Raw genomic sequence first — 13,131 nt, 5'->3', positions numbered from 1 at the left:
TGAATCTCCCTGCCTGCTCTTAATGCTCGATTCAGCGAGTGCAATCCAAATTTTTTTATTTCTCCTTTGATTGAAAGTGAATCACTATGAGCTACAAAACTAACTGTCAGTTAGAGCAGGGCACGTTTAACCTTAAAACAACTTTTCCCAGCTTTTATCACATCACAGAGGTTAGGGCTATCTTCATCTATATTCCTACTGAAGATTAGCACACGTGTTTAGAGTGAAACACTTAAAGACCCCTTTGATATTTCCAATACAGTATTTTCAAACAACTCAAAACAGGAGTGGAATGATCTGTCAACACCATGACTAAGTATTTGCACCTTTGATAGCAGTGAAGTAATAACAGCCAAGGAGGGGGCAGGGCAAAGTAATGCTGAAACCTTGCTAGTGCAGAAAATTACAGTTTTTATTAGCAGAACATCTAACTCTGTGTCAGCTGCAGCCAGTTACAAGCCAATAAAAAATGCAAACTAATAACTTCACCAAGCTGTAAAAAAATACTGTGAAACAATAACAGGCCATAACTGGAAGGTAAGCTGCTCCTGTAATAGTAGTAGTTATAATCATATTAGCGTAATTGTCTCTATTGATGCTGAGCTCCTGCTTCATGAACTGGATGCTCCTCCTGGACTTTAGTTGTAGGATGTAAGGAATGAGATACTTTCACAGAGAGCTATAGACAAGCTCTGTGACGATATTGTAAAGATATGAACACAGCCATATCTCTTTATTGTCATGAGGACATCATATTCTCTTACATTCAGTTACTTGAGTAGTACCATAACCAATTACTACTACTTCCTTAACTCTTTCTTTATTTCCTTCTGGACGTGTGCAAATTCTTTAAATCCTTTGGTGACTTTCAGTTTATTTCTTTGATACTGAGTACAAAAAACAAGCCCTGTTGAACAAAATATTAATCAAAGCATAGTGTTGGCTTAAAAAATGTCTGAAGAGCAACTTTAAATCGAATCAGGGTTGACCAAACATGAAGAGAAAGCAAGAAAACGTTTTGACGCTGCTGTTTTTTTTTTTTCCAGGACTACACCGCATCCCATCATGCAAGGCGCGCCAACACATATTAACTTCCGGGACGTGGCGTTAAAAGCTGAATTGTTTTCGTTATGAAGTCTTCCCGAACTTTAGCTGGTGGTCTGTTAAAGTCTGTGTGAATGTGTGTTGTGTAATTGTTGGCAGCGCCACAGATGGACGCTTTGCACAGACACCGGTCACTTTATAAAGGAACGACTCCGCCATGGAAAGAAACGTACCGCAAAGTGAGTCATTACACGGGAATGTGCTAGCTGGCTAGCTGGCTAGCATGTTGGGACGATGCTGCTTTTTAAAAGTGCTAATTTAAACGTTGTTGTCCTCCCTCCGTCTGTGTGGGCCAGCGCTGTGTGGACAGGCTGAAGAACAGCCGCTCCAGGCTGCTGGACAGATACCGTCAGATGGGGGAGGGCCGACAGCACACCGGCTCCGGGGCCTCCATCATCGTCCAGGAGGTGATGGAGGAGGAGTGGACCGCGCTGTGCTCGGAGGACTGCAGACTGCCCGCCCTGCGGGGGCCAGAGGGGATGGCAGAGGTCGGCCCGTCTCTCCCTGTCTTTCCTCTCTCCTCATAAATTATCAGCTGCCTCTGTATGACAACTTTAATGAAACTACTTGAATTCAAACCGAGTCTTTGTTGTACACAAGCACTGATTCAGGATCTGCTTGTTATTGTCGTCTCCGGTTATAGCATGGAGTTAGGCTGTCAAGTATTTTAACTAACCAGAGGTTGCTTTCCTTTTCCTCTACACAGATGTTCAGTGTCATGAAAGAGTATGATGAACTGGCAGTCCTTGAAGAAATCCAACAAGAGCTCATGTCTCAAGGTAACACATCTGCACTTCAATCAACATCCCAAGAAATGGAACAGTAGAATAAATGGAGATACCTGTTGCACGATAAAGTCATATGGGAATATGTACAGTGGCCACTGTGAAGTGTATAAACGGTTGGAAGGTCTTGATTATTTAAGTGCTTACTAAAATTGAGTGTGATTTTTCTCTCTGTTTCAGAAATGGCTATTATTGATGAATATGAGAAGAACCTGCAATTTGAAGAGCAGTACATATCATCTGTTGTGGAAGGCATAGATGAGAAGCATGTTATTTGCCCCATATGTTGCTTGTGAGTAGAACAAAAATCACCTGTTGTAACAAAGGTTGATGTCGTTTCATTTATTTATGTGAATTAAGGACAAATAAATCATTGCCTCCTTCAATGTTTAAACCAGTGGCAGTCACTGCAGCCGAGAAAAGACATATATAGAAAATTGTAGATTAATTATTTGGAAGCAGCAAACAAAGGGCTGGGATGAAACCAAAAGTTGCATTTATAGTCTTTTTAAATTTTTATTTCTCTTCTTGCCTACAGGAACAACTTGACTATCAACAGCCATTTCATCTCCTGCCTTTGTGGGCTTTACATCAACACTAAGGTATTTTAGATATACAATGTTCTATTAAAAAAAAAGCTCACTTTGGTATAAAATACCATCTTTTTCATTTCTATCTAAAATAATTTTGATGACATCGTTTAACCTGGAGAGTTGTGACTTTGCATCAGAAATCTCTTCCCAGAACCTAGACAAGCACACAGACATGACTAAGACATATTATTGTTTACATCATCCACAATACACATTGCCGATGAGCACTATCTTTAATTAGTATACATAGGCATGACACTATATGACTATAGTTATATAGTGTCATGCCTTTACAATCATATGGACAGTATCCACATTCATGGATTCATTGCAAACATTATATTTTTATAGTTAATTTAAATGCTTGATAACATTGATTTACCAAAACAAAGAAAGGAAAAACAAAAAAAATGTGGCTGTGTCATGGGGTGACTCTGCTAAAAGCATTTAATGAAGAGAGAAGCATCTGGACTAAAAAGCACAGCGCACTGTTAAATGAGTTTGTCATGGCCTCAGTGAAAATTCTGGAATGTCGTAACTTGTGTCTACAGAATCAGACCATTACTCCTGACATCCTTTGCCATCTTTTGGAGTCCCGTGTGTCTGAGCACATGGTGGACTGTGTCCACAACCCTGTTTTCTCTGTAACTCCAAACACTGAAAGCTCTTCAAACCTGATGATAAGCTGCAAGGTATGGCACAGTCACTGCCACTTTAATGTGGCTACTCTCATGCCCTCTGTTCTTGGTGTCCTGCCTTTTATTTGTTGCCAGTGAGTCAATTGAATTGTAACTGTGCTCTGTGTTGTGTATGTGCTGGTCTGCGTATCTGTTCCAACCACTAAAGGAACATTTATTTGCATGCTACACAGTAACAGGCATGCAAATGAATCTTAACTCGGGGTTGCCTGGTAAGGGCATCTTCTCTTTTTGCCATCACAAGTTTCTTTTCTCTGCTTTCAGGTTTGTGACTATTTGTCCATCGTCCTGTGAGGAAAGCTTGTGTCTTGAGATTTGAGTTTGTGTTATGCATATATGTTTTATGAAATAAACATTATTTTTTTTAACATATATAATGTGGAGAAGCTCTTTTTTCATACGATGTATGTTAGTACCCCAAAAAAACATTCTCATGGAAACCATGACACAATAGTGTATTCCCCATTTGAGATATTGTCTTTTCTTTGGGCTGCCCCACCTTCCCTCAAATCAAATCAAAATGTTATTTATATAGCACCAAAGCATAACACATGTAAGTTCAAGGCACTAAACATATATAGCAGGTCAAGACCAAACTCCTGAGAGAATTATTTAAAGAGACCCAACAAAGCCCTTCCATGAGCAAGCACTTGCTTACAGTGGCAAGGAAAAATATCCTTCTTCCTTCCTTTGTCATTATATTATACAGAAATGAAAAGAACGTGAAATAAATGACTTGAGTCACAATGCCCCAAAAACAAGCAAAAACAACAGGTCAAAGTTAGCCTTAATAAGTATGATCGATTAATGTTAGACTCATGCTAAAGACTATGAAAGAAGATTACAAATCACTGTCTTGGCATGCAGAACCCCACACACATTGCTAAGGCATACATCATAGACTAATCCCAGCTTTTTAGTTAATTAGACACTATAAAAGCGTTGATCCATAAGTAATCATAATCACCAAGCCTCAAAACATATAACATCAGCAATGAACGTTACAGTGAGGGATGTTTCGTAGATAAACAATAATTTTCCTTTATTTTCAAAATATTTCAAACGCAGCACGGTACCAGGAGGGCTCTGATGCTGGGCTGCGCTGCTCTTGGTGGCCCGTAGGGGGCGCCATTGCTCCGAACATGGGAACGACCTGACCGGAAAACAGCCGGGCAGAGAGGAGCGGAGGCAGGCAGCGAAAGATGGCAGCCGCGGCAGTGGCTGAGTTTCAGAGAGCCCAGTCTCTTCTTGGGACAGACCGGAATGCCTCTATCGATATCTTACATTCAATAGGTAAATATAAGCGACGCAGCGAGACACGAGGGGGGAAAACGTTTTAACGCCCGGTCATTGATGCTGCATGTCTCCATCAAGCGTTGAGCAGCTCTGTTAGCTGCGGCTGCTATTAGCCAGTTAGCAGCTAAGCTAGGCTAAGTTAGCTAGCCCAGTGCTGGCCGTTTCTTTTCTCCTCCTTGCTTGCAGAGTGAGTCAGCAGCAGCCGGCTAGCCGGCTAGCAGCGTACCGGCTAGCTTGTCACTGAAGCTAATGCTAGCTTCCCAACCTCATTCATTTAGCTTGAACCTGGGTGACAGCTGGCTACTACTGTTAGCATGCAGCCAGCGTTGTTAGCGGCTAGTCCTCGTCTTGTGAGGAGTGAGGCCAACAAGGAAATGTACGTGAGACTGAGTTGACTTTTAGTGTTAAGGTCTTTGTAGCGGTTCTTAGCTTCAGCCTACATGCTATTTGATGTTTTGTGTGGTCAATAAAGCTAAGGTGCGTTGCTGTCATTAGCATTTATTGTTTAATTTGACAGTTGCGATGTCCCAAATCTTCGCTAGCCACCTGGCTGCTTTCCATCCAATCCAGCCTGTCGATGATATAACTTGACTTCTCTCTACTCTCCAGAGACAGAAGGAAAAACATTTAAAAACATTTTTTATCAAAGCGAGTCGTATCTTTATGGGTCGCATGACATCATCTTGATGTTTTTCCGTGTGTGTGTTGTAGTAAAGCGGGATATCCAGGAGAGTGATGAGGAGGCGGTGCGTGTTAAAGAGCAGAGCATCCTGGAGCTGGGTGGGCTGCTGGCCAAGACGGGACAGGCTGCGGGTAACTAGATCATCATGTTAACACTTGAACTCACACAAAGTTGTGTTTCATTCTGTCTGTATAGATGTTTTAACTAACTGAAATCACACCTTGCTTAACCTAGATTGGGCTGTGAAAAGTGTGTTTCTTCTATCCCATATCTGTTTATTAGTGAAACCTTTAAAACTGTTGGCAACCCATTTTGAACACAGTTGATTGTGACTAACACCTGTTGCAACTTTAGCAGCAACACACTCAAGAGTGTTGTCAAAGCGCTGACTGTTCACTTTTTAAAAACAGAAAGACATTTAAAATAATACATATTAATGAATGTCTGGATATCTTCATTTGAAGCTAAATACTGTAAAGCATTTGATTAAGTTGTACTTTCATTTTAGTCAATTTAGACGTCAGATGTTTTTAAAGGTGCTCGTCAGTAGCGATGCGCCACATGTCCTCACTTCAGTTGTGCTTTCACCAGTTTTCCTGTATATTTTCATGATTCTTAAACTAACATCCAAGGATCTTCCCACACAATCTGACTGGCTTTTAAACAAAACGTATGACCTTCATTCAAGGATTGTCTTACCTGGGAAAATAGTCAGTATCTTTTAAACAATAAGTTTGAGCCTGTCTCAAAATTGGGGTTGTTATTCATTAGAAGAGTTGGAACAGATAAAAAGTTTGAATTTTTTTAAAAGAAAGTGCACCTTCCCAGGTCTGGGTTGTGTTCACAATCATTTCCTTGTTACAAACCTGATCCAATCAGAGCCCCTAACGCCTAATAAACCAGAATTAGCAGCCTGGTGCCTGCAGTCCTTTGTACTAATATATACAGCAGTGTGGTTTGTCAGGTTTTCTTTCTCAGGAAACATTTTGGACTGAAGTGTGGGTCTGTAAATGCTGCCCTTCAGAGTATTTTGCCATATTGTGGCAGCTGTTCTCACTCTTTCAGCTTCTCCCTCTTCTTCCCACCATCTTCTCAGAGCTTGGGGGTCTTCTAAAGTATGTGCGCCCCTTCCTCAACTCCATTTCCAAGGCCAAGGCAGCTCGGCTGGTCCGGTCCTTGCTTGACCTGTTCCTGGACATGGAGGCTGCCACGGGTCAGGAGGTGGAGCTCTGCCTGGAGTGCATCGAGTGGGCCAAGGCGGAGAAGAGGACCTTCCTCAGACAAGCACTAGAGGTGAGACTCTGTTCCGTCTCTGATTGCTTTCCTCTCAGGTCTGTTTGGATGAGTGAAAACAGGCTTTTCAAACTTAAATGTACCAGATGATGCACATTACTTCACAATATAGTGGGTCTCAGGAAAACAAACAAATGTGATATGCTACATTGTGTTGTCTAGCCACACAGAGAGACAAGCAACCTCAAGGTTTGGAACAGCTAGTCCAGTGGCTGTATGGTGCAGCTTCCTGTGTGGGGAAGAAAACAGTCTGGAAACACCAAATGATTAACTGGAGGAGCTTGTTTATTTCACCAGTAACTTTCACATTCAGACAGTATATTTCAATAGAATAAAAACAAAAGTCAATAAACTCTCCTGCCGATGTTCCCATCCTCTGAGGTAATCAATCCTGCCTTCTTGCCAACTGGCACTGCTGTACAAGTCACAAGGAGAAGTACAGTTTCAGTACAGCATTTCTTTTTGAGATTTAAGTTATCTACCTAATTTATTTAAATCAGGTGGGCATTTAGTATAGTTTAGTTTTAAAGCAGGGCTAAAATCTCAAAAGCACCTTTCTGGCAGGCAACTTTTTAAAAATTCAGCCGCTTTTGATTGGCCTATTGGTGAAATTCCATGAAATTTGTCAAGTCAGTTTTTGTCCATTGTGCCATTTCACAACAGTAGCTAATCCAAGACACTTTCCAAACAGAGGAGGTCTGAACCTTCTTGTTGTAATTTTACTGACAGAGATGCACTAATTCTCACTGAAAGCAAGTACTTTGACAACAGGGAGGAAAAACTTCCTCAAGCAGAACCAGACAACGTTGAGTAATAGAGAGGGAAAGGATCATATGTATTAATAATAGCAATGAGAATATCCGCAGTGACAGCAATAATTGTATTAGAAGGTGGTGTAATTGCCTGGTGAGCGTCTCCCCTTGTTACACCTCTTTCGGTGCTTGGTACCTGCCAGTTGGCTGCAAATGTTGCAAAATTTTGAACACTGATCAAAAACATATGTAGGTAAATGTAGGTAGACATTTCCAGTGCCAACAAGAACTCTTATGAATATGTTGTGATGGTGGATGTTTTCCTCTCTGCGACAGGCTCGTCTGATTTCACTGTATTTCGACACAAAATGCTACCAGGAGGCTCTACAACTTGGTGAGTGTTCAGTTTCTGCGATAGCTTTTTTTAAATTGAAGGAAAATGTGAAATAAATCTGGGGTATAAAATATAAATAAAGAGAGGAAGAAGAATGTAAACCCATATCACACAATTTCATTCTTGTGCTGAATAAAATTTGATAGGTGGGATTTCTTCCTATAATTGTATAATTTTCCAATAGGGTTATTTTTCTATTGATTCAGGCCAAATGCTGAATAAATATCCTGAAAGAGATGTGTTTGCCCTCCAGGCTCCCAGTTGCTGCAGGAGCTGAAGAAGATGGACGATAAGGCCCTGTTGGTGGAGGTTCAGCTCCTGGAGAGTAAGACGTACCATGCACTCAGTAACCTACCCAAGGCCCGTGCTGCTCTTACCTCTGCCAGGACAACCGCCAATGCAATCTACTGCCCACCAAAACTACAAGCAGCTTTAGACATGCAGTCAGGTACAATATATGCTGCACCCACAGCCCATAACATTTTACAGATTTTACCAATGATTCAAAACATGATAGGTGACATAAACTGATACTGCTAGTTTCTGCTCAACACAGTAAAATTTGTGTTTTTTGTCTCCAGGGATCATTCATGCAGCAGAAGAGAAAGACTGGAAGACGGCTTACTCCTACTTCTATGAGGCCTTTGAGGGTTATGATTCCATTGACAGCCCCCGAGCAATCACAGCCCTCAAATACATGCTACTCTGCAAAATCATGCTCAATGCGTGAGTGCTATATGTACAGAAGTTTCTGGAATGCTGTTAAATAAGATGCTGTTGGTAGAGATCAGAATGGCCCTTTCATGTGAATATTTTCTCTGCTTCAGACCAGAGGATGTCCAGGCCCTCATTAGTGGGAAGCTGGCTCTCCGGTACGCTGGCAGACAGGTATCACGTTTTGTGCCTAATAACTTCCACTTTAATTTAAACTGAATTGATTTCCTGCTGAACTTGCCCCTCAAGCAGTAATGTCAAATGAGATCATTTCCGTGACTATAACTACACGATTGTTAGCATTTAAAGAATGTAGATTTCAATATTTGCAAACTATGAGCAGAAGTGTGAGTGGAGTAAAGTGTTTATTTGCTTTCACATTATCATCTTTAACCGACGTGCTTATTAAATATAGCAGCAAGGCTGTAAGTCCAAGGCCAGCAAGTATAGCATAAACAAACTTTAAGTTTTACAAAGACTGGCAAATCTCTGCTGTGAATCATCTCCCCAGTGTCATAGCTGATCCTGACTGCTGTTATAATGTAGGATAATGTCAGAACTGTCCTGCTCTGACTTGCGGTAGATCCAGCAGTTCATGTTTGCTTTTTCACTGCAACACATACTAGGTGTGGGTTGTGGCTGCTTTTGCTTATTTGGGTCATGGATATGTGTGTGTTCACATACATACATTCATATTTCGAATTTATTTTTGACAGGCCGTTTTTATAAATGGGGTGTCTCTGGTGGTAGTTCTTTGAATACTGTGTGTGTGTGTGTGTGTGTGGCTTGGCTGCTTTTATCTGAAATTAGACTTTTTAATTTAAAACAGAATTCCTTTTGTTGAATCTGCCTCATGTAGCAGGGAAAGGCTGATAGCTGAAGCAGCTAAAGTTAAATTCAATTAAAATAATTTTGTTTATTGGGTTTTCTGTGTATATTTACATATTTGTTTTGATTAGTATCACCTCCCTCAGTGGCTATTACTAAAGTGGTTCATCCACTGTCATGGAGCTATAACATTTTGTTTGTGTTCTTTTTCTCTCCAGACAGACTCACTGAAATGTGTGGCACAAGCCAGTAAGAATCGGTCGCTTGCAGACTTCGAACAGGTTCGTGATTGCAGTTTCATGCTGATGTTGATGAATGTTGTGGTCTCAACAACTCACTGTGGGTTAAAATGTCCTGTTCCCATCTTTTTCAAGGCGCTTACAGAGTACAAATTGGAGCTGAGGGATGACCCCATTATCAGCACCCATCTGACCAAGCTGTACGACAACCTGCTGGAGCAGAACCTTATCAGGGTCATTGAACCTTTCTCAAGGGTCCAGGTAAAACAGACCCCCCCCCCCCCCCCCACCCCCCCCCCACACACACCCACCTGTCTGGATTCAGACACACAAAATTTCAAATAAATATTGTAAGTACGCTTATAATTCTTATGGCTCTTTAATTGTGCTTGTCCATCTCTTTAACAGATAGCACACATTTCCTCCCTCATCAAACTTTCTAAGGTGAGATGTAACCTACATTTCCTTTTAGACATGAGTTTCGTGTTTTCAATAATTCCTCATGTTCTGGCAGTGAAACACTAACATAGTATTGTTTTACCTTGCAGGGAGATGTGGAGAGGAAGTTATCACAGATGATCTTGGATAAGAAGTTTCATGGTACGCATCAGCAATTGTTTTAAACTCGTACGCTGTACATGCTTTCTTGCTCTAAATATCAGAGTTTCATGGTTATGTCCTTAAAATTAAGTGAAACTGGAAAGATTATTTTTCTTTTGTTGTTTGGTGGTTTTTTATTTATTTATTTATTTATTTATTTTTTACAGTCAGACTAACTAAACTGAGGAAGATGATGTGTGTCACACTGATAACCATTTGCCACCATTTTTCTCCTCTTCTTGGTTTTTCCTCCCCATCATCGGACATCATCCGACTGGGTAGGTATTTTGGACCAAGGTGAAGGAGTGTTGATTGTCTTCGATGAGCCAGTAGTGGACAAGACGTACGAGGTGGCCCTGGAGACCATTCAGAACATGAGCAAAGTAGTTGACTCGCTCTACAACAAAGCCAAGAAGCTCACATAAGGTCAGCATAAACAACAACATTGGAGTACGTGTGTCAAAGTACTCGTCATGTCATATGATTTTTTTTATTAGCTAATTCCACTTGTTTTCTTTTCAAACACAGAAACACACAGTAAGCTGATATGTTCTGTATCTTCTGGATCATAGATCATTTAATTTTGTTATCAAATATTGATTGTACATCTTTTCCTATTGTGTGGTATTTTTGAAGTCAGTTAATGGAAAAAGTTATTTCTTATGCTTTTTGTGTACAGCAGACACCAAAGTTAATATAGTAACACCAGTGATGGTGTGTGTGTCCTCATACTTTGTGTTTGCTAATACCAACTCTCTCTCTTTGTACAGCTGCCTGTGTACCTGCTAAAATAATTACCTGTACAGTTACTATCTTTATCCTTAAAATACTAATATTTTGACTGACTGTGCTGCTGTAAATTCTCTTGGTTCAGTGTCTTAAACCCATCTCTGTCCATCCTTCTCCAGAGAGAGTGAAACCATCTGTCCTCCAGTCTGGAGTGACGTGGGCCAGTCAGACCTCCGTCAATCGCTCACTTCAACCTGGGAGGGACGAGGGGAGGAGGATGAGGAGATTACAAACACTCAATAATTCCAGCAAGCAAAGAAAACCAGCTGACGAACCGATGACAACCCATTAGAATAACAAACTGACAGGGTGGACATGTAGCTCCTCCTGGTCTTCCCTCAACCCTCTGCTCTCCCCGTGTCCTGTCACTGTCTCCTCCTTCCAATCCGACTGGGGTCGATCTGACACAAAGTGCTCCTCCCTATGGACAAACCCAGGCACCATGCCCATCTTCTCTTCTCACCACTGATTTCTACTGTATGTAAAACTGGACAAGCCTCTCTTCTCTCTTTTGTTCTTTTTCTCTCTGCACTGGCCATCAGGGAATCTTGTAAAATATCAGTAAAGAATACCTATACAGTACTTATACATACATATATTGTAAAAAAAACAAACAAACAAACAAACAAAAACACATGATCAGCCTGTTCTCAGTGTAACCTGGGGCAGTGGTGGGTCGGTTGGTCTGTCCCGAATCGGATTCTACCTGTTCTGTTCAATTTGCCAACCGGCCCTCAAAGTGAATGTTTGAATCTCTGATTTTCTGCTGTTGTAAAGAATCGACCCACCGTGACCCGAAGACTGGTTTTGAAGCTACCGGCCATCAGAACTGACCCTCCCTTCTCCTCACATCCATACAGTGACCTTTGGCTCAACACACACCCCTGTTCCCCCCCTGACCTGGTTCACTTTGAGTGGTCTCACTCAAGTCACAAGGCATTCTGGGATTGGTGGACCAAACAGGGAATTTGATCTTGTGTCCACTTGGGACCATGCCACAATGAGAGGAGGACATTCATCCACACACTGGGGTCTCCAATAGCCCCCTCCTTTCCACCCACTTCCTATTTGTATATAACAGTTGCCAAGCATCATCCAAGGCCTGATGTATTCACACTATCCCCTTTTTTGTAATGTAAAGAGCAGAATAAATCTTGCCATTGAGAGCTTGGTCAGTCACACAAAGTGCTTTCAATGCCTGAGACGTGTCTGGAGAGAACTCTTCGTTCTGACGTGTGTAAAAGGCGGGTTTCGCTGAAGAAAATCAAGCTGTACATTTCTGGGAACTTAATTTTGCAAGGACTTGAGGGTTTACCATATATGACTTAGAGAAAGCAATGCTAATAAAAAAATTGAAACCTTTAACCTGTGTGACTTTAGGATCCTGCAAATGGAAATGTGTCAGTAACTCGTGTAAGTGATTCTCCCTGAAATAATATGGATATGTGTCTTGCTGGTCGGAAATTGGAGGTAATTCTGGGGCATGGAGATTGTTACTCAACCCCTTTTTAAAAAAAAAAAAAAAAAAAAAAAAAAAGTTTTATGCTTTGAATAAAAAAAAAACCCCCAAACAACCCCATACTAAGGCAGTCAACTGAGAAATTTAGTGACTGGCCCGGTGTCAGTATTTACTGTGGTAAATTTTTGAAGTTGTATGACCAAAATTTTTTTAAAATAAAAAACAGGAATTTAACAAAAATTATAATAGGCCAAAACTAATTGTATATATAAAAAAGCAACATGCAACAATATAATCATACTGTATATTTAAATAACGTAAAACAAAAGTACCAATGGCTGAACTATAACCCATTCAATCCCAAATTTTTCCTAAACACAAAAATATCCAAATCATGTGTCATTAGTATCCCTTTGCAACAATCAATCTGAATTTTTTTTTAGAAATTTTCATGGAAAAGTGTGTGTGTGTGTGTGTCACAATTGTGACCGGTGGGATTAAATGGGATATTATTAAAGAAAGTGATACAATGGTATACTTATGTTTAAATTTGGTGCAATAATGTAATTATGTATAATTAGAAAACAAAAGAAATATATAACAACGTAACTATCATTATAGATGTATAATTGAAGCAGTCAATTTTGAGATATTAGACTTGTGCATGTGGCCCCAGCTGGCAGCCCTCAGTCTGCAGCCCTCAGTCTGCAGCTGGCAGCCTTCAGCCCTCAGTCTGCAGCCCTCAGTCTGCAGCTGGCAGCCTTCAGCCCTCAGTCTGCAGCCCTCAGTCTGCAGCTGGCAGCCTTCAGCCCTCAGTCTGCAGCCCTCAGTCTGCAGCTGGCAGCCTTCAGCCCTCAGTCTGCAGCCCTCAGTCTGCAGCTGGCAGCCTTCAGCCCTCAGCCTGC

At 41.1% G+C, this 13,131-nt stretch overlaps 2 protein-coding genes across 3 annotated transcripts; both read left to right on the top strand.

The window, feature by feature from the left end:
* Positions 1 to 1,104: 1,104 nt before the first annotated feature.
* Positions 1,105 to 3,552, top strand: rpain (RPA interacting protein). Of its 2 annotated transcripts, XM_029508924.1 has the most exons (7): positions 1,105 to 1,283; positions 1,401 to 1,592; positions 1,811 to 1,883; positions 2,070 to 2,181; positions 2,428 to 2,491; positions 3,034 to 3,174; positions 3,445 to 3,552. In XM_029508924.1, the coding sequence occupies exons 1-7, from the start codon at positions 1,212 to 1,214 to the stop codon at positions 3,472 to 3,474; spliced, it is 684 nt and encodes a 227-aa protein (XP_029364784.1). In that variant the 5' UTR covers positions 1,105 to 1,211; the 3' UTR covers positions 3,475 to 3,552. The 2 variants fall into 2 exon arrangements, with proteins under 2 accessions (XP_029364784.1, XP_029364783.1); XM_029508923.1 differs by lacking the exon at positions 3,445 to 3,552 and having other exon boundaries at positions 3,034 to 3,437.
* An 807-nt stretch (positions 3,553 to 4,359) lies between these two features.
* LOC115047272 (26S proteasome non-ATPase regulatory subunit 11A) lies at positions 4,360 to 12,330 on the top strand. The gene is made up of 13 exons (XM_029508083.1): positions 4,360 to 4,473; positions 5,188 to 5,289; positions 6,255 to 6,451; positions 7,540 to 7,597; positions 7,851 to 8,045; positions 8,179 to 8,323; positions 8,425 to 8,485; positions 9,358 to 9,420; positions 9,514 to 9,639; positions 9,787 to 9,822; positions 9,927 to 9,978; positions 10,261 to 10,404; positions 10,887 to 12,330. The coding sequence occupies exons 1-12, from the start codon at positions 4,383 to 4,385 to the stop codon at positions 10,401 to 10,403; spliced, it is 1,269 nt and encodes a 422-aa protein (XP_029363943.1). The 5' UTR covers positions 4,360 to 4,382; the 3' UTR covers position 10,404; positions 10,887 to 12,330.
* The last annotated feature ends 801 nt before the right edge of the window (positions 12,331 to 13,131 follow it).

Source organism: Echeneis naucrates, chromosome 8 (genome assembly GCF_900963305.1).
Source record: "Echeneis naucrates chromosome 8, fEcheNa1.1, whole genome shotgun sequence".
NCBI classification, from domain to species: Eukaryota; Metazoa; Chordata; class Actinopteri; order Carangiformes; family Echeneidae; genus Echeneis; species Echeneis naucrates.
The sequence above is the reverse complement of the archived record's forward strand: the minus strand, read 5'-3'. Positions and strand labels throughout refer to the sequence as shown.

Bases quoted from the DNA above. Each gene is read 5' to 3' on its own strand.
- rpain (XM_029508923.1), top strand. From the start codon at position 1,212: ATGGACGCTTTGCACAGACACCGGTCACTTTATAAAGGAACGACTCCG. The intron at 2,182-2,427 runs GTGAGTAGAACA...TCTTGCCTACAG, and splicing joins ATTTGCCCCATATGTTGCTT to GAACAACTTGACTATCAACA. The intron at 2,492-3,033 runs GTATTTTAGATA...TTGTGTCTACAG, and splicing joins GGCTTTACATCAACACTAAG to AATCAGACCATTACTCCTGA.
- LOC115047272 (XM_029508083.1), top strand. From the start codon at position 4,383: ATGGCAGCCGCGGCAGTGGCTGAGTTTCAGAGAGCCCAGTCTCTTCTT. The intron at 8,324-8,424 runs GTGAGTGCTATA...TCTCTGCTTCAG, and splicing joins TGCAAAATCATGCTCAATGC to ACCAGAGGATGTCCAGGCCC. The intron at 9,823-9,926 runs GTGAGATGTAAC...TTTACCTTGCAG, and splicing joins CCCTCATCAAACTTTCTAAG to GGAGATGTGGAGAGGAAGTT.